The sequence below is a fragment of the Cibotium barometz genome, chromosome 20, assembly GCF_041138505.1.
Source record: "Cibotium barometz isolate CiBa-2024 chromosome 20, ASM4113850v1, whole genome shotgun sequence".
Classification (NCBI taxonomy): Eukaryota; Viridiplantae; Streptophyta; class Polypodiopsida; order Cyatheales; family Cibotiaceae; genus Cibotium; species Cibotium barometz.
In genome coordinates this window covers 39,216,952-39,240,659 of record NC_141065.1, presented here as the reverse complement: position 1 = coordinate 39,240,659, position 23,708 = coordinate 39,216,952, and the positions used below count along the sequence as shown (strand labels likewise).

At 43.0% G+C, this 23,708-nt stretch overlaps 1 protein-coding gene across 1 annotated transcript in view; it reads left to right on the top strand.

The window, feature by feature from the left end:
- Positions 1–19,255, top strand: part of RAP74 (transcription initiation factor IIF subunit alpha RAP74) — a 50,210-nt gene extending 30,955 nt beyond the window's left edge. Inside the window, exons 4-9 of the mRNA XM_086814825.1 lie at positions 17,140–17,510; positions 17,607–17,722; positions 17,934–18,074; positions 18,187–18,420; positions 18,575–18,790; positions 18,895–19,255. Coding sequence (XP_086670951.1) covers positions 17,140–17,510; positions 17,607–17,722; positions 17,934–18,074; positions 18,187–18,420; positions 18,575–18,790; positions 18,895–18,984 — 1,168 coding nt within the window. The 3' untranslated portion in view covers positions 18,985–19,255. The remainder of the gene's footprint in view (positions 1–17,139; positions 17,511–17,606; positions 17,723–17,933; positions 18,075–18,186; positions 18,421–18,574; positions 18,791–18,894) is intronic.
- The last annotated feature ends 4,453 nt before the right edge of the window (positions 19,256–23,708 follow it).

Here is a 23,708-nt window from a genome sequence, read left to right as displayed (position 1 = left end):
GCATGTTAGTCGCTTCTGCTCAGTTAAATCTTGTTCTCAAGATCTTGCAGGCCATCCTTAGGGTTTTCCCCTTAGGCATGCATAAGTAACCCATCCATCTGCATTCTTGCACAGCATATAGGGTTGCACATGGCTTGCATCAGCATAGTAGTCATCCTAGCAATCAGTCTAGCATTTTGCATCTGCAAGGCATACATGTTTTATCCATGAGTTCTCTGGGGAAGAATGACATCCATCATCAAAGTAGTAAATGGAGTTTTGGGCCTGAAGTTTACTCCAACATCGCCTCAGGAGGTTGAGAGGTTCAGGAACGACAGAGATGGTGTGTGAAAGGATTCACAGACAGGTCAGGGGTGACCCAGGTATTTCCAAGCATTTGCCATGTAGTTCCTTAGACCAGTCTTTGGCTCAAATGATTCAACTCCTGCAGTCGACCTCAGTCCCGACAGGAAAAGAAGTGTGGCAGTGGTTTCAGTGGAGGAGGATCAATAGAGGAGTCGAAAGGTTGCCAGCAACAGTTTAGCAGAGGGGAATGTCACGTGCACACCCTATTGGTTGCACAAGTGACATGGCATCCATAAGCATTTATCGAGTCATTAATCCATGTAGCAAGCATTAATCCATTTATCTAGGGCATTTACAACATATAGCACAGCATGAGCATGTGCTTGGGGCTTTTACAGCACCCACATCAGCACTTAAGACAACAAGAGCATTTAAGGCAAGTAAACATTAGGTCGTGTACATTTATGACAGCCGACAGCTGTATTTAGTAGCCGACAGCAGGTTTTTGGGCATTTTATGTAGTCGTGGAGTCTCCTACACTTGGCCGTCTGCTGTACTGTACCCGACCAGCAGCAAAGCATATCATATAAATAGAAGCGCATCATTCAGTCCATCTCATCTCCATCATCTCTTCATCGTTAGTGGAGTTCAGCATACAGTCAGCATCTTATGTTCTCTTCTTAGCGTTTCCTTCCTAAGGAGCAAAGGGAAGACATCATATCAACATCTTCATTCAGCAATTCATCATCAGCATACTCAGCAGCTCCTACCTTCTACATAGAGGAAAGCCGGCATCGAAGGGTGGACCTCAGTAATAGTGGAGCAAGGAAAAATCATCCATCATCAGCATTCAGCATATCTCACTCTCCCCGAGTTAGATCTTCATCTAGGACAACATAGATCTATTCATAGATCTTCATTGTAACCCATTCATTTAATATAGTTGCATTGCATTGCATTGACAACTTTGTCTTATCTCTTAAGCATCATCAAGTGAAGTTCTAGTTAGCCTAAGGTTGTGATTACTACGATCTATCCCCACATGTCACAGTCCACAAAATGTGGTTCAATTTGTTTGAGATGGTGAGAGTATCAACAAGGCAGTAGGGGCCTTATTGGAGTAGAGGTACCTCCACATTACATGGAGCCCATGCATGGCACGTTGTCTCAATAACTTGCTTAAAGACATTGGAAAGTTGCATTAAGGCTACCATTGACACAGGCAAAGAGATTGTTTCTTTCATAACCCGCCACCAATACTCTCTTGCATTATATCGCAGGTAAGCAAAGAAAGTTATTGAAGTACTCCGACACCCGCTTTGCATATAGTTTTATGATGCTTCACCATCTCTTTCATGTGAGACCAGCCCTAAAGCAGATGATGGCATACCCTGATTGGGAGTCGTATCCTACTCATAGGCAAGCACTTGGGGAGCTTTGCTATGCTACTATTACACAGGATGAGTTTTGGCCTTCTGTAGAGCATCTTCTTAAGTTATGTTGGTTGATTGTTAAGGTTTTGAAGCATGTGGATGGAGGTGTGTCTTACATTGGAAAGATTTATGAGGCCATGGATCCGATGATTGAGAACATCCGTTTGATAGAGACCGATGCAGATAGAAGACAAGAGTTGGAGAATCTTGCAGTGAGTAGATGGAACCAAAATGATTCTCCACTACATACAGCTGTCTATGTGCTTGATCCAGAGTTTCAACACAAGGGGAGACAGCAAAACAGGCAAATGGTGAGGTGGTACGTGGTCGGAATGTCACTTTGCAAAGGTTGGTTGATACTCCAGAGGAAAGACGCAAGGTGAAGGATCAGCTTGCAAACTACCGCAGCAAAGAGAGAATGTTTGGATGGAGTGACGCACAACATGATAGGGTGAAAGCTGAATTTTAAACCTTTATTTAAATCTATGTCATATGAACCTTTATTAGTGTAATTGTGGTTTTTCAAATTGTCATGTTGTAGGTTTCATGTTGGTGTTGTCACTTGGTGGGAAGACTATGGTACAAAAACACCAGAGCTTCAGCACATGGCCATTTGTGTTTTGGGACAGGTGTGCTATTCATCATCTTTGGAGCGTTTATGGAGTACCTTTGGTCATAGACACTCAAAGAAGAGGAATCGCCTTGGGAGCAAGAAAGCAGATGAGCTTGTCTTTGTTAATGCAAACTTGCATTTGCTAACAAAGATGAAGCATGAGTACACGCATGATAAATACATTGGCTTTCATATATCATCAGAGGTAGACATGGGCTCCATCATTGGTGCTGTAGTTGAGGTGGTAGAGGGCGATGGTCAAACACATGAAGATGGCATGGAAGAGAGGAGGAGCATGAGGATGAGCTTCAGGAGGATGATGCTATGTCTATAGCATAGAAAAGTCTTGAGGAGTCAGGACTCGGGACTCTAGAGTCTAGAGTCTAGAGTCTAGACTCTAGAGAGTAGCTTCCTTTGGGCATTTGATTTTACACTTCTTTGTAATGACTTGGTCTTGAGGCTTGACTCATTGATAATTGAGTGGTGGACTTAGCTTATTTTGTGATTATGGCTAAATGCTTTGATTTCTCATGCAACTTTAAAGTTTTAAATTTTGAAGTTTCAAATCATAAATGTAGAGTGTAGTATGTACACTATAGACTGTAGATTTTACTTCTTTGGCTCATGTTTTACATTATAGTATTATACATGTGGCCTCTTGACTTAGTGACTTTTCCCATATCCCCCTTAGGATAGCCTAGGATGACGTGGCATTTCTGTTCACCCCATTCTCAAAATTTTCGTTTTCGTTTCCATTTTCCTGTTGTTGGGGTAAAGGCATAATGCCCACCCTTATAGTGTGTACAAGCCCATAAGTTATAGTACATAGTACACTTAGTACTTTTAATGTACTAAGTGCACTATGTGTACTAGTGCAATATACATGTGTGATAGGGGAGTCACACACTCATGCTATTCTCATGAGTTGACTTATCCCCACAACTCTCTCTCTCTCCCTTGTTGTTCTCTCTGTGTGTATGTCTCCCACACTTGAATACTCTAATTCTTATTCTCTCACACAACTGGTATCAGAGCTCCATTCAGTGCAAGCAGATTCTTCCCTGGTCCTTTGTTGTCTTCAGAGTCTCCAGCCAATCCAGAAGCGACCAAAAGGCAGCTGAGCAGGTAGCCCACGCTGCCCAGCAGGCAGCAGCTACGCTGCCCAGCAGGCGCCTACAGCAGACGCTTGGTCACAAGCGGTGAACGTAGCAGCGCACGGTGTGTAGAAGCGCTAGGCATTAGACGTCGAGACTGGCTTACAGGCGGAGTCGGCTCACAACGCGTTGGGCGGGTGTGTAGAAGCGCTGGGCGTTAGTCGTCGACTGGCTTACAGGCGGAGTCAGCTCACAACGTGTTGGGCGGAAAGTGAACGCTGGGCGTCAATACAACAGGCTCTTCACGATTGTCCCGAGCAAGTCCATCGTAGCGAAGCGTGGAGTTCCAGCGCACAGCAGGCGAAGGCGGCGGAGAGAAAGATGAAGCCTGTAGCGCTATCAGGCGAAGTCAGGAGGCGGCAACATTGAGTCGCCAGCACAGCAGCAGCTTCATCACCCCCCTTCTCCAACAGCATCAGATTTCTGCAGAGCAGCACCAAATTCAGCACACCCCCCTTTCCTGCAACAAAATTCAGAAATTACAAGGTATTCTGCTTCAATTTTTTTTTGGGATTTGCAATTGAGCAAGTACAGTAATCAATTGAGCAGGTACAGGTGCCCAATTGCTCAATTTTTGAGCAAAATTGGCAAATTGGGTGACATTGGTCACAATCAGGATCAATTTGCAGGAAATTGGATGTCAAAATTTGGGGCTTTTGATGTAATTGTGCAATTAAGCACTCATACATGCTGTATGATGTGAGAAATCGCACATTTGGGCAAAATTGCAGCAAATTGCAGTGCAAATCAAGGGGCTTTTGTGCCGATTGGGTTGATTTGCATGCAGGCACTCGCAGTTGATGCTGTGGATAATGTGTTGATGCCTTACAAGCACTCAATGTGCCTGTAAATCAAGGGGCTTTCATGCATTGGATGTATACGTGGCCAGGGGGAAGCACTGTGAAGACTTTGGATGCCTTCATGTGCGTCAATGTACCATGTATGATCAAAAATTGATCTTAAATCAAGGGGCTTTTCAAGTTCGTATGCTTGTTGAGCTTGGCAAAGCAGCAGGCAAGACATTTATGCCTTGAATCCTCAAAAATCAGCTTGCAATCAAGGGGCTTTTGCCCAATTTCTGTTCGGGACTGTTGTATGCAGTGTTCGGGACTGTAAAAGTCTGATTTTCACTCATTTGGACAGCTAGGAGAGCATTTATTGCTACTGTACCTGCTGGTACAGATTTGGCACAGCTTTGTGCAAGTTTTGGCATGGCTGTACACTAATTTGAGTGAGGAAAAGGTTCAATTTCAGCTGCTGTACTTGTCGGTACAGGTTTGGTACATCATTGGTGAGCATTTAGTATTGCTGTACAGTACTTTGGAAGGGCAACAGAGCACATTTAAGGTGCTGTCCTAAATCTGCAGCAACCAGATTTTGGTGTTTTCATCACATAAAGTGGGAGAAAAGTTGCATTCTTGCTTCCGTAGTGGGAGATAAAGCTTGGGAGAACAACTGTAAGCACTTTGTGTGCTTTTGGTGCAGTGTTTGCACATTTTGCAGGGAGTCAGGCCTTGACAGGTTGCATTTTGCTATGGCAACCACAGGTGAGAGCTCTTCATTGCTTCACATCAAGAAGCTTGAAGGCTCGCATAATTATGATATTTGGCAAACCCAGTGCTACAATGTGTTGCTTCAGAAAAAGCAGCACAAGCCTATCAAAGAAAGGGGTGTAATGCCCGCTTCTCTTACTGCTGAAGAGTGGGAAGATATGGATGAGCTGGCAAGATCTACTATTATGTTGTCTGTGTCAGACTCATTACTTTTCAGCATTCGTGAAGAGAAGACAGCTTGGGGAATGTGGCAGAGATTGCAAGACTTGTATGCCCAACAAAGTGCCTCAAGCAAAGTGTATTGGTTGAAGAAACTCATAGGTCTTCAGATGAAGGAAGGGTCGTCTATGACAGCCCATCTAAATGAGTTTAATGGTATTGTCAGCCAAGTTATAAATCAAAAGTTGGCAATGGACGATGAGTTCAAAGCCACTTTTCTCTTATGCACTTTGCTAGAGAGTTGGGACACATTCAGGACAGCCACTAGCAATTCGCATGCTATGCTGTCATATGCAGATGTTGAGGGTGCTCTTCTTCAAGAAGAGATGAACAGGAAAAACAACTCTGTTGGAAAGTCCAATGCAATGAATGCACGTGGGAGATCCCAGCAAAGGGGGAAAAGCCAAGAAAGGGGAAGGAGCAAGTCTCGCTCCAAAAAGGATTTGGAATGCCATTATTGTGGCAAGAAGGGACACATTAAAAAGCAATGCTACAAATGGAAAAATGATCAAAAGGAAAAGGGAAAAGGCAAAGACAAAGAGAAAGATGAAGCCAAAGATGTAAAGCCAAAGGGCAAAAGTGGAGTCAAGATTGAAGAAATCAATGTGTCACATGCAGGTGGCAGTGAGGACGAGGTCCTATTTACGTCTTGACTTGATGCCCATTCACTTCTTACAGGTGGTCATGGTATGCACTCATGGATCATTGATTCAGGTGCCTCCTTTCATGTCACAGGTTGCAGAGACTTGTTTGTCAGGTATACTGCTGGCAATGAAGGAGTGGTTTATTTGGGTGATAACCATGCATGCAAGATTCTTGGCAGAGGTGATGTGAGGCTTGTGTTTTCAGATGGCTCACAGCTTATGCTCCATGATGTCAGGCATGTGCCTGAGATCAAGAAGAACCTGCTTTCTACTGGATAGCTTGATGATGCTGATTATGTTACCACATTTGGTTGTGGAAAGTGGAAGATTAGTAAGGGCTCACTGGTTGTTGCCAGAGGCTCTAAGGTGGACACTCTTTATTTCATGCATGCAGGTGTTTGTCACCATGCTAATGTAAATGCAACCGAGCTGCCGGAAATCTCTGTGGCATAGCCGGTCGGGACACGTGAGTGTCAAAGGAATGGAGCAATTGTCTCGTTTGGGTTTCTTGCCTTCTCTAAAGTTTTCAAGTTTTCAGTTTTGTGAGCATTGTATATATGGTAGGCAACTACAGTGCCCCCACAAGAAAGCTCTTGGACAGAAAGATGCTCAGTTAGAGCTTGTGCATACAGATGTATGTGAGATGCCTCAGCTTTCTTTGGGAGGGGCAAAATATTTTGTGTCTTTTATAGATGATGCCACACGCAAGGTGTGGGTTTATCTTCTTCGTTTGAAGAGTGATACATTCTCAGTGTTTCAGAAGTTTGTTGCTCTAGTTGAGAATCAAACTGGCAAAACACTGAAGGCTTTGCGTTCCGACAATGGTGGAGAGTATATGTCCAAACAGTTTCAGGACTTTTGTGATGCTAAAGGCATCAAGAGGGAGCTCTCTACTCCTTATGATCCTCCACAAAACGGGACAGCAGAGAGGATGAACATGACCATACAGGAGAAGGTCCGTTCTATGTTGTCACATGCTGCGTTACCTCATGGTTTTTGGGCTGAAGCTGTTATGACAGCCGTTCACCTTATAAACAGGTCACCTAACACGAGGCTTGGTGGGAAAGTGCCAGAGGAAGTATGGACAGGGAAGCCTCCGTCATACAAGCACTTGAGAGTGTTTGGTTGCGTTGCGTACGTGCACATACGCAAGGAAATGCGCACCAAACTTGATCCTAAGTCTCACAAATGCATATTCCTAGGATATGGTGACAGAGGTGAAATGGGGTATAGACTTTGGGATCCCGTGAATAGAAAGATTATACGCAGCAATGATGTCATTTTTGATGAAACATGCATGTATAAGGAGCCTGCAAGGCAACAGGAGCCTGGCAGAGTCATCTTTGATGATGATGGACATCATGGACAACAACAAAGGGCTGTAAATCAGCCATTACAGCAGGAAAACCAGCCCTTAAATGGTGCTGAAAATGGTCCAAATGGACAGCCAGAGATGGCAGAAGATATCCCTATGGATATACCACAGTTAGAGGAGATACCGGGCATGATTTTTCAGCCTTATGGCATGGAACAGGAGCCACCAATGGGTGATATGCAGGCTGGACAGCAACCTGCAAATGATGGTCATTGGGTACGGCGGTCCACTAGACCCTCCAGAGCCCCTGACATGTTTGTTCCAGGGGTTGACTACTTGATGCTTACTGACTGTGGGGAGCCCTCATGTTATAAGGAGGCTTTACAGAGGGCAGACAAGGCTCTTTGGGAGCGTGCCATGAAGTCAGAGATGGATTCTCTTCATAAAAATGGAACTTGGAAGTTGGTGCATTTGCCTGCAGGCAAGAAGGTTTTGCCATGCAAGTGGGTTTACAGGCTCAAAGTTGCACCAGATGCAAAGCCAAGATACAAAGCCAGGTTAGTGGCTAAGGGCTTCAAGCAGGAATATGGTGTGGACTTTGAGGAGATCTTCTCTCCAGTGGTCAAAATGACCACACTTAGAGCTGTGTTAGCTTTGGTTGCGCATGATGATCTGGACTTGATTCAGATGGATGTGAAGATTGCTTTTCTTCACGGTGATCTCCATGAGGAGATATATATGCAGCAGCCAGAGGGTTATGCAGTGAGTGGAAAGGAGAAGCTTGTATGCAAGCTGAAAAAGAGTCTTTATGGGCTCAAACAGGCACCAAGGGAATGGTATCATAAATTTGATACATTCATGAAATCTCAGAAATTCAGGAGAAGTGACATAGATCACTGCATATACACCAAGAAAGCTTTGGATGGCAGTCTATTGATCCTCATCTTGTATGTTGATGATATGTTGATTGCCGGGAAATCTCGTTAAGAGATGGATACCTTGAAGCAGAGGCTGCATGAAACCTTTGATAAAAGGATTTGGGTGATGCAAATCACATTTTGGGTATGCGGATACTTCGGGACAGAAATCAGCATGTGTTGTATTTGTCTCAGAAGGAATACATTGGCAAAGTCTTGCAGAGGTTCAATATGGACGGGGGGAAGAAGACTAGTACTCCTTTGCCTCCATATGTGAAACTCAGTGCTATGGACAGCCCACAGTCAGATAGTGGCAGGGCTGATATGGCCAAGGTTCCGTATGCTTCAGCTTGTGGCAGTCTCATGTATGTCATGGTTGCTACTAGGCCGGACATTGCATTTGCAGTGGGAGTGGTTTCTAGATACATGGCCAACCCTGGCAAGAAGCATTGGGAAGCAGTGAAAGGTGTCATGAAATACCTGAAGGGCACACATGATATGTGCATATGTTTTGGCAAACAGGATGCATTAGTGCATGGTTATACGGATTCGGATTATGCCGGTCTTCCAGATAACCGGAAGTCTACTACCGGTTATGTGTTTACATTCACAGGAGGTGCTGTGTCATGGATATCCAGGATGCAGAAGTGCACAGCCTTATCTACTACAGAGGCCGAGTATATTGCAGCCACAGAGGCTTGCAAGGAGGCATTATGGCTATCTCGGTTAGTGGTTGATTTGGGTTATACAGGGGATATTCCATTGTTGCATTGTGACAGTCAGAGTGCCATCCAGTTGGCAAAGAACCCTGTCTTTCATGCAAAGACGAAGCATGTGGATGTGAAGTATCACTTCATCAGAGAGGTGATAGAGAACAAGCAAATTCAGCTTGTTAAGATTCATACGGATGACAACCCGGCTGATCTATTGACAAAGAGTTTGCCTCCGGAGCGATTTGCTCATTGCAGACACTTGATGGGCATTGGATGAGGCCAGTTTCAGCCTTGATATGGCCTTGTATATTATCATGTACATGCTGATTTTTCTTTTCCTTCATTTAAGGGCACTTTGCCTTTAAGTGGGAGGTTGTTGGGGTAAAGGCATAATGCCCACCCTTATAGTGTGTACAAGCCCATAAGTTATAGTACATAGTACACTTAGTACTTTTAATGTACTAAGTGCACTATGTGTACTAGTGCAATATACATGTGTGATAGGGGAGTCACACACTCATGCTATTCTCATGAGTTGACTTATCCCCACAACTCTCTCTCTCTCCCTTGTTGTTCTCTCTGTGTGTATGTCTCCCACACTTGAATACTCTAACCCTAATTCTCCATTCACCTGTTTCTTGTAACTGTGACCGCAACACACGGAGTGCTACCTGCTAAATGAACATCCAAAGGTGCCTGCATGAAAGCACTGAGAGTTCCCACCACAAATGCACGATCAGGTCGTGTGTTGATCAACCAAATCAAGGAACCAACCAATTTCCTATTGTCTATACCAGGAGAGTTTGATGCCAGGATCCATGGGGCAAGTGATGGACTTACAATTTGTTATCCTGAAAGCCTCTAGCAACTTTGTAACATACCATGTTTGCTGAGAAATGAATATGTCATCCGAGCGTTGAAAAATCTCCAATCCAACAAAGAAGTGAAGCAACTCGAGATCTGTCATCTCAAATTCCTTACTGGGGGCTGTCTTTGTCTGAGCAATGTGTGTTGTATGGCTTCTTGTGATGATCAAGTCGTCCACATAAAGAATGATAAGAGTATACAACCCTTTCTCGGGAAAGATGTAGAGATTTGGATTAGTCGCCGACTGCTTGAAACCCTTATGTTGAAAGAAAGCATCAGTTTTCTTGTACCAAGCCATGGGGGCTTGTTTCAAACCATACAAGGCCTTTTTCAGCCTGTAGACCATACCTTTGGAGCCAAGACTTGAAGTCTTGGGGGCTGTTCTACATAAACTTCCTCCTCTAGCTCCCCATTGAGGAATGCCGACTTGATATCCATTTGAAAGATGGGCCAATGAGAGTGTGCAACAAAAGCAAGAACTGTTTGTATGGCCCCCATCCAAGCAGTTGGTGCAAAGGTATCATGAAAATCCACACCAGCTTTCTGAGAATGCCTTTGGCCACAAGCCTGGCCTTGTGCTTATCCAGAGTCCCATCCGATTTGTACTTGGTCTTATAGGTGTTAGTTGTCATCTCCTGTCTGTTTATATTACAATGTAGGGAGTGGGGGGCATTGTTGTGGGTGTGCCTGCCCGTGTATGAGTTTCTCCATTTTTCCTCATCGTCCATATTTTTTCCAATTTTGCTAGTCGTGGGGGGGCTCTATTTTTTTCCTAGGTCGGTTGTAGGAGTTTTGTTGCCAGGAGGTGGCCGACTTGGTGTTTTTGCTCGTTGACTCATCATTTGCTGGTTATGCCAGTCGTGTGCTTTTCTTTATGGGTGAGCTCATGCATAGGGAAATTTCCATTTATTGTGACAACACGAGTAGCATACAGTTGGCCAATAACCCAATATACCATGCTAGAACGAAGCACATTGAGGTGCATTATCACTTTGTGAATGAGAAGGTTCTAGTAGGTGATGTATGAAAGATCCCTGCCCCCTCCGCGTAACGAATTCTGGGGTGCTAGCAGTGGAAGTAGCACTTCTTGCGCAGGGCAGAACCCCTCACTTGGGGCCTCGCCCATAGATATCCGGACAGGGCTGTCGGCCTGTTTTACACTGGCCGACTAGCAGTCCCAGGTGGTATATATACCACGCTCTCCCCCCCCCCCCCCCCCCGCCCCCACCTCCCCCCCTCCCCACACTCAGATGTACCGGATATCGTGTATATAGTAGAGTTTATACAACGCATCTCTCTCCAGCACTTCTGCGTTTTCTTTTCTGTTTTGTTCTTGTCTCATTTCCGTTGCTCATTCTGAGATGGTATCAGAGCCCCAGGTGGCTTGAAGCTTTGGAGACAGTGAGAGCATTCAGGACTGCTGCATTTGGTGCTGATTGGAGTATTTTTGGCCTGTACGGGACATGGAGAAGAAGGTAGAAGGCGGCATCATTGCTGGACAGCCACCTTGCATTCAGGTGCAACCTCTTCTTCAATTTTTTTCCCCACCCACCCTTCCTTCACAAGACCACATGAACCCTCGAGATGGTAGAGAAACATGTGAAGATCCCCACCCTCCCAACGTTCTCAGTGGACCGATAGTTGGACGGAAACAACTATGGCATCTGGAAGGTAATGATGGAGTTTGTCTTGGAGTCTTATGATTTGGCTGATTTCATCGTGGTTGGAGTTCCAAGGCCAGAGTTAGAGGAGGAACTTTCACCATCCACTAAGAAAGAGCGGGAGGCCCATGCACAGTTGTGGGATCCTGTCGGTGTCCGTGTGCATTCTTTCATTTTTCTTAATTACACACCCCAGTGATCAACAACATCAAACACATGACGCTGGCTCGAGGGATTTGGCAGCACTTGGCTTCTTTGTACAATCGGGTATCTCCCATGAAGAGAATTTCCTTGGAAGTGCAAATGCGAGTGATGAATCCTATAAAGGCTTTGACGATACGAGAGCACATCAACAAACTCCAGGCTCTTCAGCAGGAGGCTCTTCAGGCTTGTAAGGAGATATCATCAGAGGACATGGCCATCCTTGCTGTCTCATCTATCCCCTTAGTACTCAGCTTTCTATTCTTCTTTGATCACCAATGGGAGGCTTAGCACCATTACATGGGAGAAGCTTGTGCCTATGGTATTGGACTTGGAAGAGCGGTTTCTGAACCCTCCATAGGGTGACGGTTCTGAGGCTTTGACTGGCCAGCGGTTGAAAGGCCGCAACCACAACAACAACAAGGGCAAAGGGAAGTCTTCATAGTTGAAGTCTTCTGCGAGAAGAAGCCCGACTCAGAAGGCCGAGCGGACCTGTAACCATTGTGGCCAGAAGGGTCATTATTGGAGGAAATGTTCTCAGTGGAGCACTGAGAAAGGTGTTGATTCCTCAGCTGCAACTGCGAAGACTCTAGCTTTTGTGCACTTGGAGATTATGGACACGGAGTTTCATCTTCTTTGAGTAGGGAGGCGGTTGGTCTCACCGTTGGGGATTGTTGGGAGTGGATTCTAGACAATGGTGCTTCCAGGCACATGACTCCTTTTCGAGAGTGTTTGGGAAGGCGGAGTGGAGAATGGGATTGAGAGACTCTCAAGACTCTCTTCTCTTACCAAGGCCGCGAAATGTTTCACTGTTGAAACAAAACGTCGTTGAAACAATTTATTTTGGAATGAAACGTTTCAACGTTGGTACGTGGATAGTGAAATGATAGACGGAAACGATTATATACATAAAATCTGAAAGCTGGGGCTCAAATATGAAATTTCACACTTAGGCCTTCAATTGGAGAGAAGCAGCACAATTTTTCCCTCCAATTTAGGGGCCTAAATGTGAAATTTCAGATTTGAGCCTTCAACTGGAGAGGGAAAGTGCATTTTCCCCCTCCAATTTGGGGGCCTAAATATGAAGTTTCAAATTTGGGACTGCCAAATGGTGAAATTTCAGATTTGGGCCTTCGATTGGAGAGCGAAAGTGCAACTTTCCCCTCCAATTTGGGGGCCCAAATCTGAAATTTCAACTTTGGACCTTCAAACTTATTCACAGATTTACTTTAATACTTACAATCAAGAAAACAATAGTACCATAATGCAATAGTGAATAACCAAACAAAGTTTAAAGCTACGATGCATTGTTGATTGCATCTATGGAAAATTCTGAGTGATTTCCTCATTCTGAGTCATCCTGTATACATGTTACATAAACAAAAAATAATATGCCTCATAATTGGAGGAGCCGCAAGCACGAATTGCAATAATGTTCAATATTGAACGTTTTTATTTCTTCCTTCTCAACTTTTCAGCTGCCCTGAAACGATGGACGAAATGTCCATGATTGAAACGTTTCAATAGCAAAATGCGTTTCACGTTTTAGCAGCAACGAAACGCGTTTCGTGGTGACCATGTCTCTTACAGGTACTCAGCTCGGTGATGCAGGCTACTAGGTGGAGCTAGTTCATGCTTTTTTTATGTGGGCCCATGCAGACCCCATCTTTGGGAGGATCCTTGTACTCCATGCTGCTTGTAGATGATTGTAGCACGTTCACATGGGTGTATTTCCTTTCCCAGAAGGAACGTCATTAGTAGGTGGCTGAACTGTTGCTGTACGGCCTCTTTGTACTGTCCATGATCAGCCCATGCTGCTGGACAGCCTGTGTTGAGTTGGTTGAATCCTTCTTGGGGTAGGTCGAGCTGATTTAGGGCTGTTCTACGCGTCCATAGTGTAGGTGCTGAAGCTCAGCGACTATGGAAGCTATGGGGGACGGAAGATTGCCATGAATGAGTAGAGAGAGAGAGAGTGATAAAGAGAGAGATAACAAACTTAGAATTTGCATGACTCAATACTCTATTTTTATTTATGATCAAACTCCGCATGCAGTATGTCATGGGGCACCGATAGTTTACTCCTGATCATGCGTGACAGCATCAACACTTGAAGCTTCTCAATACACATCCTCCCCCAATCTTGGTCCCCAAATGATTGCTCCATACATAGCTTATGGCCGAACTAAGGTGTCAAAGAGCCAACACTTAGTAGGGTTCTTGAAAATGTGCTTGGAAGCACTCTCTCTTCAAACAGGCGAGAGGCATGCCTTGGTGCCAGTCTGCCAATGGTAGTAGTACTCGTACTGAACATTGGGCTTGTAAATTTGACTCCAAGGTATGCGTATCTTGACACAATATCCACTTGCGCTCTTCTAAATAGGAAGGATAGCCGTGAGGTTTTCGGGCGTTAGTGTTCAATACCGTCACTTTTCGTTTTTCCCAAATTGACCGTAAAGTCTCTCTCCTTGTATAATCTGTCCAGAGCATCTAGGTGTTTTTGCAGTCCCTCTTCTAAATCTGAGATGAGGACAATGTCATCTACATGTAGCAAAATGGGCACGAGTGTTTGGGCCAAAGGTGATCCTCTAGCTCCAAAGCTGTCCACAAAGGATGCAATCTCATCAATATATAGCCCAAATAGTGTTGTGAGAGCGGCCAGCCTTGCTTAATCCCAATAGTGCTACATCTCTCTCCTGAGAGACCGCCATGTGCATACACTTGGCCCGTAACTGCCTCATATAGTGACATCAGAGCCCAAATCGCATCATGTGGTAATTAGAGCTCCTGCAAGCGTCCAATGAGGTGGGATTGAGGGATCGTAGGCTGGCAGTAGAGTGTGTGGTGTGGGGGAAGCTGGCATGGGCAGAGTCATGGATGATAGAGAAGAGTTGGACTGTGATGTTAGAGAGGTATTGATAGATCTAGAGTGGGGATTCGATGTGATAAGTGGTCGGGAGGTGTAAGGATGTGAGTCAAAATGGGGCAAAAGACTATAAATTATGGTCAGCCAAAATGGGTGGCGAAATTCAGGATTTGTGCCATGTGGTATGAGAGCAGATGACAAGATTTGTGGTATGGGAGGTTTGACAGAAACTCAGTACGAAGGCCTTTGTGTGAATATATGCTCTTATGTGTGTGTGTGTGTGTGTGTGTGGAGTGCGTGTGTGAGAGCATATCTTGATATAGAGTTCTACACCCACTATTGGACACTGATGACGTTAGTGGGGATATCATAGTATCTAGTCCATACTATGCATAATGGAGTTGATAGTTATATAGTCTTGTGGGTTGACTACCATGAGTATATAACATGCACGTTCCTAAAAGGTGAATTTGGGCATGTTCTTGGATTCATCTACGTATATAGTTCAGCCGTATTAGTGGACATGGAGATTTCACATTGTGAAGTTTTCGTCCGAGTTATTGTGCTAATTCTTTCTATCTTCAGCGGTGCATTTGTCCTATCAACTATTTATTTGCTGTACTTATTCTTTCTATTTGCTACTTCCCTTAGTGCTAGGCTTCATTATGGCTGAGTCTGCCTTGCATCTCTAGAGGTTTGACAGAAACTCAATAGGAAGGCCTTTGTGTGAATATATGCTCTTATGTGTGTGTGTGTGTGTGTGGAGTGCATGTGTGAGAGCATATCTTTATATAGAGTTCTACACCCACTATTGGGCAGTGATGACGTTAGTGGGGATGTCATAGTATCTAGTCCATACTATGCATAGTGGAGTTGATAGTTATATAGTCTTGTGGGTTGACTACCATGAGTATATAACATGCACGTTCCTAAAAGGTGAATTTGGGCATGTTCCTGGATTCATCTAGGTATATAGTTCAGCCGTATTAGCGGACATGGAGATTTCACATTGTGAAGTTTTCGTCCGAGTTGCGGCCAGTTGATATTGTGCTAATTCATTCTAGCTTTAGCGGTGCATTTGCCCTATCAACTACTTATTTGCTGTACTAATTCTTTCTATTTGCTACTTCCCTTAGTGCTAGGCTTCATTATGGTTGAGTTTGCCTAGCATCTCTAGAGGTTTGACAGAAACTCAGTACGAAGGGCTTTGTGTGAATATATGCTCTTATGTGTGTGTGGAGTGCGTGTGTGAGAGCATATGTTGATATAGAGTTCTACACCCACTATTGGGCACTGATGACGTTAGTGGGGATGTTGTAGTATCTAGTCCATACTATGCATAATGGAGTTGATAGTTATATAGTCTTTTGGGTTGTCTACCATGAGTATATAACATGCACGTTCCTAAAAGGTGAATTTGGGCATGTTCCTGGATTCATCTAGGTATATAGTTCAGCCGTATTAGCGGAGATGGAGATTTCACATCGTGATATTATGCTAATTCTTTATCTTTAGCGGTGCATTTGTCCTATCAACTACTTATTTGTTGTACTAATTCTTTCTATTTGCTACTTCCCTTAGTAGTAGGCTTCATTATGGCTGAGTTTGCCCTGCATCTCTAGAGGTTTGACAGAAACTCAGTACGAAGGGTTGTGTGAATATATGCTCTTATGTGTATGTGTGGAGTGCGTGTGTGAGAGCATATCTTGATATAGAGTTCTACACCCACTATTGGGCACTGATGACATTAGTGGGGATGTCGTAGTATCTAGTCCATACTATGTAAAATGGAGTTGATAGTTATATAGTCTTGTGGGTTGACTACCATGAGTATATAACATGCACGTTCCTAAAAGGTGAATTTGGGCATGTTCCTGGATTCATCTAGGTATATAGTTCAGCTGTATTAGCGAACATGCAGATTTCACATTGTGAAGTTTTCGTCCGAGTTGCGGCTAGTTGATATTGTGCTAATTCTTTCTATCTTTAGCGGTGCATTTGCCCTATCAACTACTTATTTGCTGTACTAATTCTTTCTATTTGCTACTTCCCTCAGTGCTAGGCTTCGTTATGGCTGAGTCTGCCCTGCATCTCTAGAGGTTTGATAGAAACTCAGTACGAAGGGCTTTGTGTGAATATATGGTCGTATGTGTGTGTGTGTGTGTGTGTGTGTAGAGTGCGTGTGTGAGATTATATAGAGTTCTACACCCACTATTGGGCACTGATGACGTTAGTGGGGATGCCGTAGTATCTAGTCCATACCATGCATAATGGAGTTGATAGTTATATAGTCTTGTGGGTTGACTACCATGAGTATATAACATGCACGTTCCTAAAAGGTGAATTTGGGCATGTTCTTGGATTCATCTAGGTATATATATGAGAGCAGATGACCCCATGAGGTAGTCCACCGTGCTAGTCCCCCCTACATTTGGGAAGGATGGATATAAGGCTGTCTGACCGTGGCCATCTTGCCATCCCGTTGTATATAACCAGTTCATGCATCCCCCCCCATCTCTAGGAAGTGCCTACCATAAGGTGTGACACCCTCTTCATCTTTGTTGCTCCTTTCTAATTTCAGCCAAATCAATCTTTGACAATCTGATGGGGAAGTCATACATTTGCACTTGCCTGCCTGCTGTGAGAGAGAGAGAGAGAGAGAGAGAGTGAGAGAGAGAGATGCGGACACAATTGTTGCCAGGTATAATTTTCATAAAGTTGCTAATTACAAGCAACTAACTCTGGAAGAAGCAGAGGAGCAGATGAAGAACCGGCGTAGGACAGCAGATGGATATCAGCGCTGGCTGATGAAAGCTGCCAATACGGGTGCAGCAGCTTTTGGTGAAGTGGAAAAGATAACTGGAGGTGGTGGTGGTGGGAGCCGTGGTGGTTTTCGACGGAGGGCTGATGATGAGGACGACCCTGCGTTCTCTGATAAAGGGGAGGAGGATGTAGACGATGATGAAGACCGAAAGAATAGACTTGGCATGAATAAAAAGGGAGGTGATGAGGATGGAGAAGAACCAGCTAGAGGGGACGATCGCGAATTTGAGGAGGAGGAGCCTGAAAAAGGTAATACATTTTAGACAATATTCTACAGCTGTGGGAAGGCAATAGTAGGGTAAAAGAGTTCTTGTTGACTTGATATGGGTGCTCCTTTAATTGCAGGTGATGACTGGGAACATGAGGAGACTTTTACTGATGATGATGAAACAGTTGGTAATGACCCAGAGGAGAGAGAAGATCAGGCTCCAGAGCTTCCTGCTCCACCCGAAATAAAACAGGTAGGCGACCAGATTTTTAGTTGGAAGACTTCGCCTTATGGTGCCACACTTCTCTCAAAGCAGATGCAATTCGATCATCTTAGGCCCCTTTTATCTGGAACAGTTGTTCTGTGAGGGGATAATCTGCTATTTTGGCAGGGGAGGAAGGTTTCTGTTCCCAACTGTGTTCTTAAGCTAGCTAGATAAGTATGTGTGGTGGTCTGTGTCACAGGAAGAGGAAGACGAGGAAGGAGAACAAGAGGATGGGCAGCAGGAAAAGGGTGGTTTAAGTGAATCAGGGTTGGAGTTAAAGAAGTTACTTGGTAAATCTGCTGGTTTAGATGAGTCAGATGATGAATCTTCAGATGAAGATGTAAGGAGCTCAAGTTCCCACACGCATGCATGCATCCATGCAAAGCCTCATATTTTGTACTGCTTTGTACATTTCCAGGGGAAAAAGCTCAGTCTTTGACTTTGTTTCTCAGATTGATTTGGACAATGAAGACCTTTCTTCTCCAGTTCTTGCTCCAAAGCGTAGAGAGGCTCCAAAGGAAGAGCCTGTGGAGTCCACACCGCCAAAGCCGGCAAATGCAGCAGTCGGACGCACAACTCCGGTAGCTACTGCAGCTCCTAAAGGGAAGCGAAAGGCTGGCGCTGATGATTCGAAACCAAGTCCTGCGGCAAGTTCCAAAAAAGTCAAGACAGAAGCATCACAGGAGGTTCTTTTTCTCAGGCCAAGTGTTTCTAATCTCTAAAAATGCAGGCATCTGGCTTGGTCATGAGCTCTGATCTGTTAGGTGTTGATGTGTCACATGGTTTTTGCACCTTGGGCTGATTTTTGGGAATTTACTAAAGACCCAAAGCTGTCTATAGGCAACAAAGAAGGAGCCTGCAGTATCACCGGTATCATCATCATCATCATCAACACCACCTGTGAAGGCTGGTGGAGCTCCGCCTCAAGGAAGACCCAGTTCACAAGCTAATGGAGCTGTCACCGAGGAAGATGTAAAAGCTGTGCTTAAGCAAGCGGGGCCAATCAAAAGCCATGATTTGGTGAATAAATTCAAAAGCCGGCTGATGACAGCTGAGGTTTGTCAACAGTCCCTTTCTCCCTCCCTCCCTCCCTGCCTCCCTGCCTCCCTCTCTTGCCTTATATGTTTGTAATTTTTGACTTGTCTTGTGTATGTATCCAGGACAAAGCAGCTTTTGCAGCTGTGCTGAAGAACATATCGAGAATTCACAAGACGAATGCAGGAAATTTTATTGTGTTACGTGAGAAGTGATTACCATCTTGCTAGTATATTGCTTTGTATTTGGGGCTTATATATAATCAAACAGGGGAAGATGAAGCTTACCACCCTGAAGATATCTGTCACTAGCAGAGATCACCGAAGAGAACTGATGCTTTTTAGACCTGTGTAAGTGACAATTCATCATCATCATGCGAACATGCAGACACAATACTGGGCGTGCATGCATAACTTTCAATCACAAGTAAATCTTTGTTTGCTATGAAGTTTTGATATTTAATTGGCAAAGCAGCAAGGTTAGCTCTATGCTTTTACTGCAATCTTAGGAGCCAGAGCCATTCCGTTGAGAAGAAAAAAACCCTCATCTTAGCCCTTTAATTCTATGAACTCATTGGTAAGCTGTGACCAATATAGAAAATTGCCTCAACGATCAATTTGAAGCTTGGTTGGTGCCATTAGTATCCAAATGTATGAATGCCTGAGCTGGTAAGGTGTGCAAATGGAACTCTGAGTGTGCTGTGTAAGTAAAGCATCACATGCTGAGGAAAAAAAAGGGGCTTTTCAGATACACATTAGGGACAAATTCTACTTGAGATTTTGTAGAAGTTCCATGATGTCAATGTTATGTTGTTGGTTTGTGAAGGCAAAAGTCAGTGTTGTTGGTTGGAGTCACTTTGGTAAGATTCTAGTTGTGTAAATTTGATAGTTTGGAGTATAGAGAAGATTTCTAAGCCCAAGTAATACTTAGAGAGAGAGTATTAATGATAGTTTGGATCATATAGAGGACTCAAAATTTTCCCAATTGCTCCCACCTCCCCCAATTTTCTCATTTTTTCCAATTTTCCAATTTGTCCAATGTCCTCTAATTTCCCTACTTTTTTTTTTGAAAATTTTCAATTTGCCCAATTTCTCCTAATTTGCTTAAAATTTTCACCCGACTTTTCCCAATTACCCCCATTTCCTCCAATTTTTTGAGATTGCTAGAATTTCTCAAAATGTTTCAAATATGGCAGTCTTTGAGGGGTGGGGCATAGGGCGTTTCGGGTAGTGGTGATCCCGCTTTGAGGGACGTTGCGCAATCGAACAAATGTTGGGGGGTTAACTTGCTTTTATTCTATAGCAATATGGCATTTTCCCAGGGGTCTTGTCATCTTTGCTTTCTACAACCCTAAGGTTAAGAAAACTAAAGCAAAATTCCTTTAAGGTGGTTGTGAAAACCCATATACGCTGGTTGGCGTGCCTCTCTAAAAAGATAAAAAGACCTTACAACTACCAATTGTAAAAGGGAAAAATAAAAAGTAAAGGGGGAGTAAATTGTGAAAATGTGAGGACAAAAAATGAGAAATAAAGAATTGGGACCAATTTCTATGTCATCAAAAGCATCATCACCAAAAATAATTTCACGGTCAACATCATGACCATGCGGATCATCATTATCCTTGTGGAATGATGGGATTTTCACCATTATGAATCTTAGTCAACATGTGCCTTCATCAATGATTTATAATCATCAGCATCATTGTGGTGGACAAATAATGGGTGGTTATTCCCAATATAGGGTAGGTGTTTGTGTTGAAGTAAATAGGGCAAGAGTTCCTATTTGGGGAAAAAATCCAACATTGTGTTATATTATTTAAGTGCAATGGGTGCTCGCAATAATTTTATGGGGCAAGTGTTCCAATAAATTCTTTCCAAGGTTGAGATGAGAGTTCTTACATGTGGCAAGATGTTGTCAAGCAATCATATGTTGTATTGGGTGAAAATCATTGGAAAAGTTAATATTGTGAGATAAGTAGGTCATGTATGGTAAGTGCTTTTTATGCAACATGACCTTGTGTTTTGTGACTAGGGAGGGAGCACATAGGAGAATTTTATATGTCATGACCTTGCAAGATGGATTATTTCTAGAGTGTTAGCTCGACTCTCTTTTGCCAATTGAGGGAGAGGCATTGAGAATAATACAATTGACAATTGTGATAGTATGTATTTGTTTGCTAGACTAAGGTGAAATAAGAAGGTAGGTGGATATGTGTGTGTAGTTGGCAATGGTGGATAAAGTCAAGGTGAGTGATGCAAGAAAGGACAGCCTAGAAAAAGTACATGCAAAGGCTTTGTATGGAGGAACATCATCTTGTTCACACTAGACTTCTAACAAGCCTTTGAGTATCCTTTGAGTATATAATAATAAACTTTGACTCATAATGGGCAAGTGAAATTCTTTTGCAACTTGATTATTGTCAAGCATATCAATTCTTGTGCTTTTTACTTCTCGTCGTTTATTATCTCAAGAATGAATTTGATTTGCCAATAATTTTTTCATGTCAAGGCATAATTTGATTCTCATTATGTTCTTTGAATATATATATATATATATATATATATATATATATATACAAAGTTAACCATAGACCTCACCACTTCTTTAGAAAGCTTTAGCATGCATTCTTTGTATCGCTTGGCCTATCATTCATACACAAAGTTGTGTTAGATAATATTTTCCTAAGATGATCATTGAATATGATTAGGAGCATAGAAAAACCTATCACTTTGAATCATGACTTCTTTCTAATAAATGGCTATTGCTTGCTTCTTTACCTTCATAAACTTTCTCTTGCACTTTTTTATTACTTTTTAATCTCTTATAAAAGTGGCATTTCATGAGTTCTAGTTCACATCTCTTGCAATGTCACATGAGACAACTAAATGATGCTAACAATTGTTGGGACACAAGAGAGACTTTGAGAGAGTTGAAGTTGAGACACTTACAAATGTATATGAGACGTACACAAAAACATGGCCTTTTTAGTTTAATAGGGCACATTTTTGCCCAGTTGAACCTAGCTCAAAAAAATAAAAAATGTATGCCAAAACATGGTATAGCTAGTTATCTATATTTGCCATATGTAAACTCATGATGTACCATGAAGACCTAAGGCATGATTTCTTGCTTGATTAATATAGTCTTAGAGAAATGACATTTGAACATGCAAAGTGCAACAACGTTTTACATATATTCTTTACTTTACACCTCAAAGAAATATTTTCAAGAGAGTTCACAAATGTTGGCCTTTGGTTGCCTTGACATGGGGGTATAGCTGAACTTGCAAGTATAGATATTTGAAGAGCTACTTATGCTAGAGAGCTAGAAGAGAAGAGTATTAATGCTAGGTAGGACAAAAATCTTTGTAACAAATGTTAGGAGATAGTTAGCGGAGCAATTTAAGTAGCTATGTGCTAGAATGCACAAATAGATCTCTTAGCAATGCTCGAAAAAACTTATTTTTTAAACTATCAAAATAAAGACAATTGTTATATCTATCCAGTTTTTGTTTTCGAATTCTCTACTATATGCGGGTTTTATAATTAAAATATGTAAAAACTTACTCTTTAAAATAAGGGTTTCTTAAAATCTCAGCTAGGTATTTTTTTTAAATTCTGACGATAAAAATGCATTAAAATGCCATTTTTTAAAGCATTGGCCATTAGTCCTAGTAGTTAGGTGCTAGGATGCACAAATAGATCTCTTAGGAGTGCTATTAGTCCTAATTAGCTAGGTGCTAGGTGTGCGTTCAAAAAGCTTTGGAAGCAATGCTATATGGAAGCCAAAATGCTACTAATATCTAGCTACAACTAGTGATCCATCATGGGTTCTACATTAGTGCAAGCAATACACTTAATATTCCACCATGGGTTCTACATTAGTGCAAGTAGTACACTTAATATTGCATTGCAACAGCAAAATGCGCAAGCACCCACGTATACCAACCACGTATACCAAGCAGGGTAATACTACCATAAAGTACTCTAGAAACTTAAATTTGGCATTGCAACAGCAAAATGCGCAAGCACCCACGTATACCAACCACGTATACCAAGCAGGGTAATACTACCATAAAGTACTCTAGAAACTTAAATTTGGCATTGTTTAAAAAACAAAAATAGGTATAGTTGAAGGAGTGGTGCCTGGGTGTGACGTGTAGGGCATGCAAGAAGTAGTGGGTTAGTGGCACTTTAAATCCACACGTGTGATCGCATGACCCTAGTACGTCGCGGGTGGTCAACTACTCGGGCCTTGCATGGCGGAGCCAAGTAGTGGTTGGCATCAAGGTGAGGAAGAGGGAGCGAATGGACGGGGAGACTGGGATCCGAAGTCTGAGGAGGAGATGAAGCGTCGAGGGGATGACATTGAGGTGGAGTGCTCCAAGAGGAAGTGCATGCCGGATTGGCTGAATGAGAGACTCTGTGCACACGTGAAAAATAAGGTATGTTTGAAGCTCAATCAGGATTTTGTTAGTCTGTTTTTGATGTGCAACGTATTCATCTTTTATCCAGGTAAGCCAAGGACTGCCCTGAATTGGTCGCTAAAATAGGCAGGAGGTAAAAGAGGATAATGTGGGAGGAATCAACAAAGATAAAACTCTCCGAGAAAATCGGAAGAAAGAGGAGAAAGGAAAAGAAGTAGCAAAGGATTCGGGGAAAAATATGGTGGAAGGGGGATGGGTTAAAGTAAAAGGAAATCATAGTGTTAGGCAGGCTAAGGCTAAGGCTAGGAAGGCTCAACCTAATAGTGGAACTGAGAGCAAAAAGCTTGGGAATAATGGGAATCTGAGTCCTATTTACTATTCGAATCCTGTCAGTCCACTAAATGATAGAGATAGCCGTCCTTTGTCAGAGCAAAGTTTTGATCTATTAGCGGGAGAAACTAAGAAAGGTTCTCAAATTGATCAGAGTAGTTTTAGGAATGAGGAGGAAGTTGA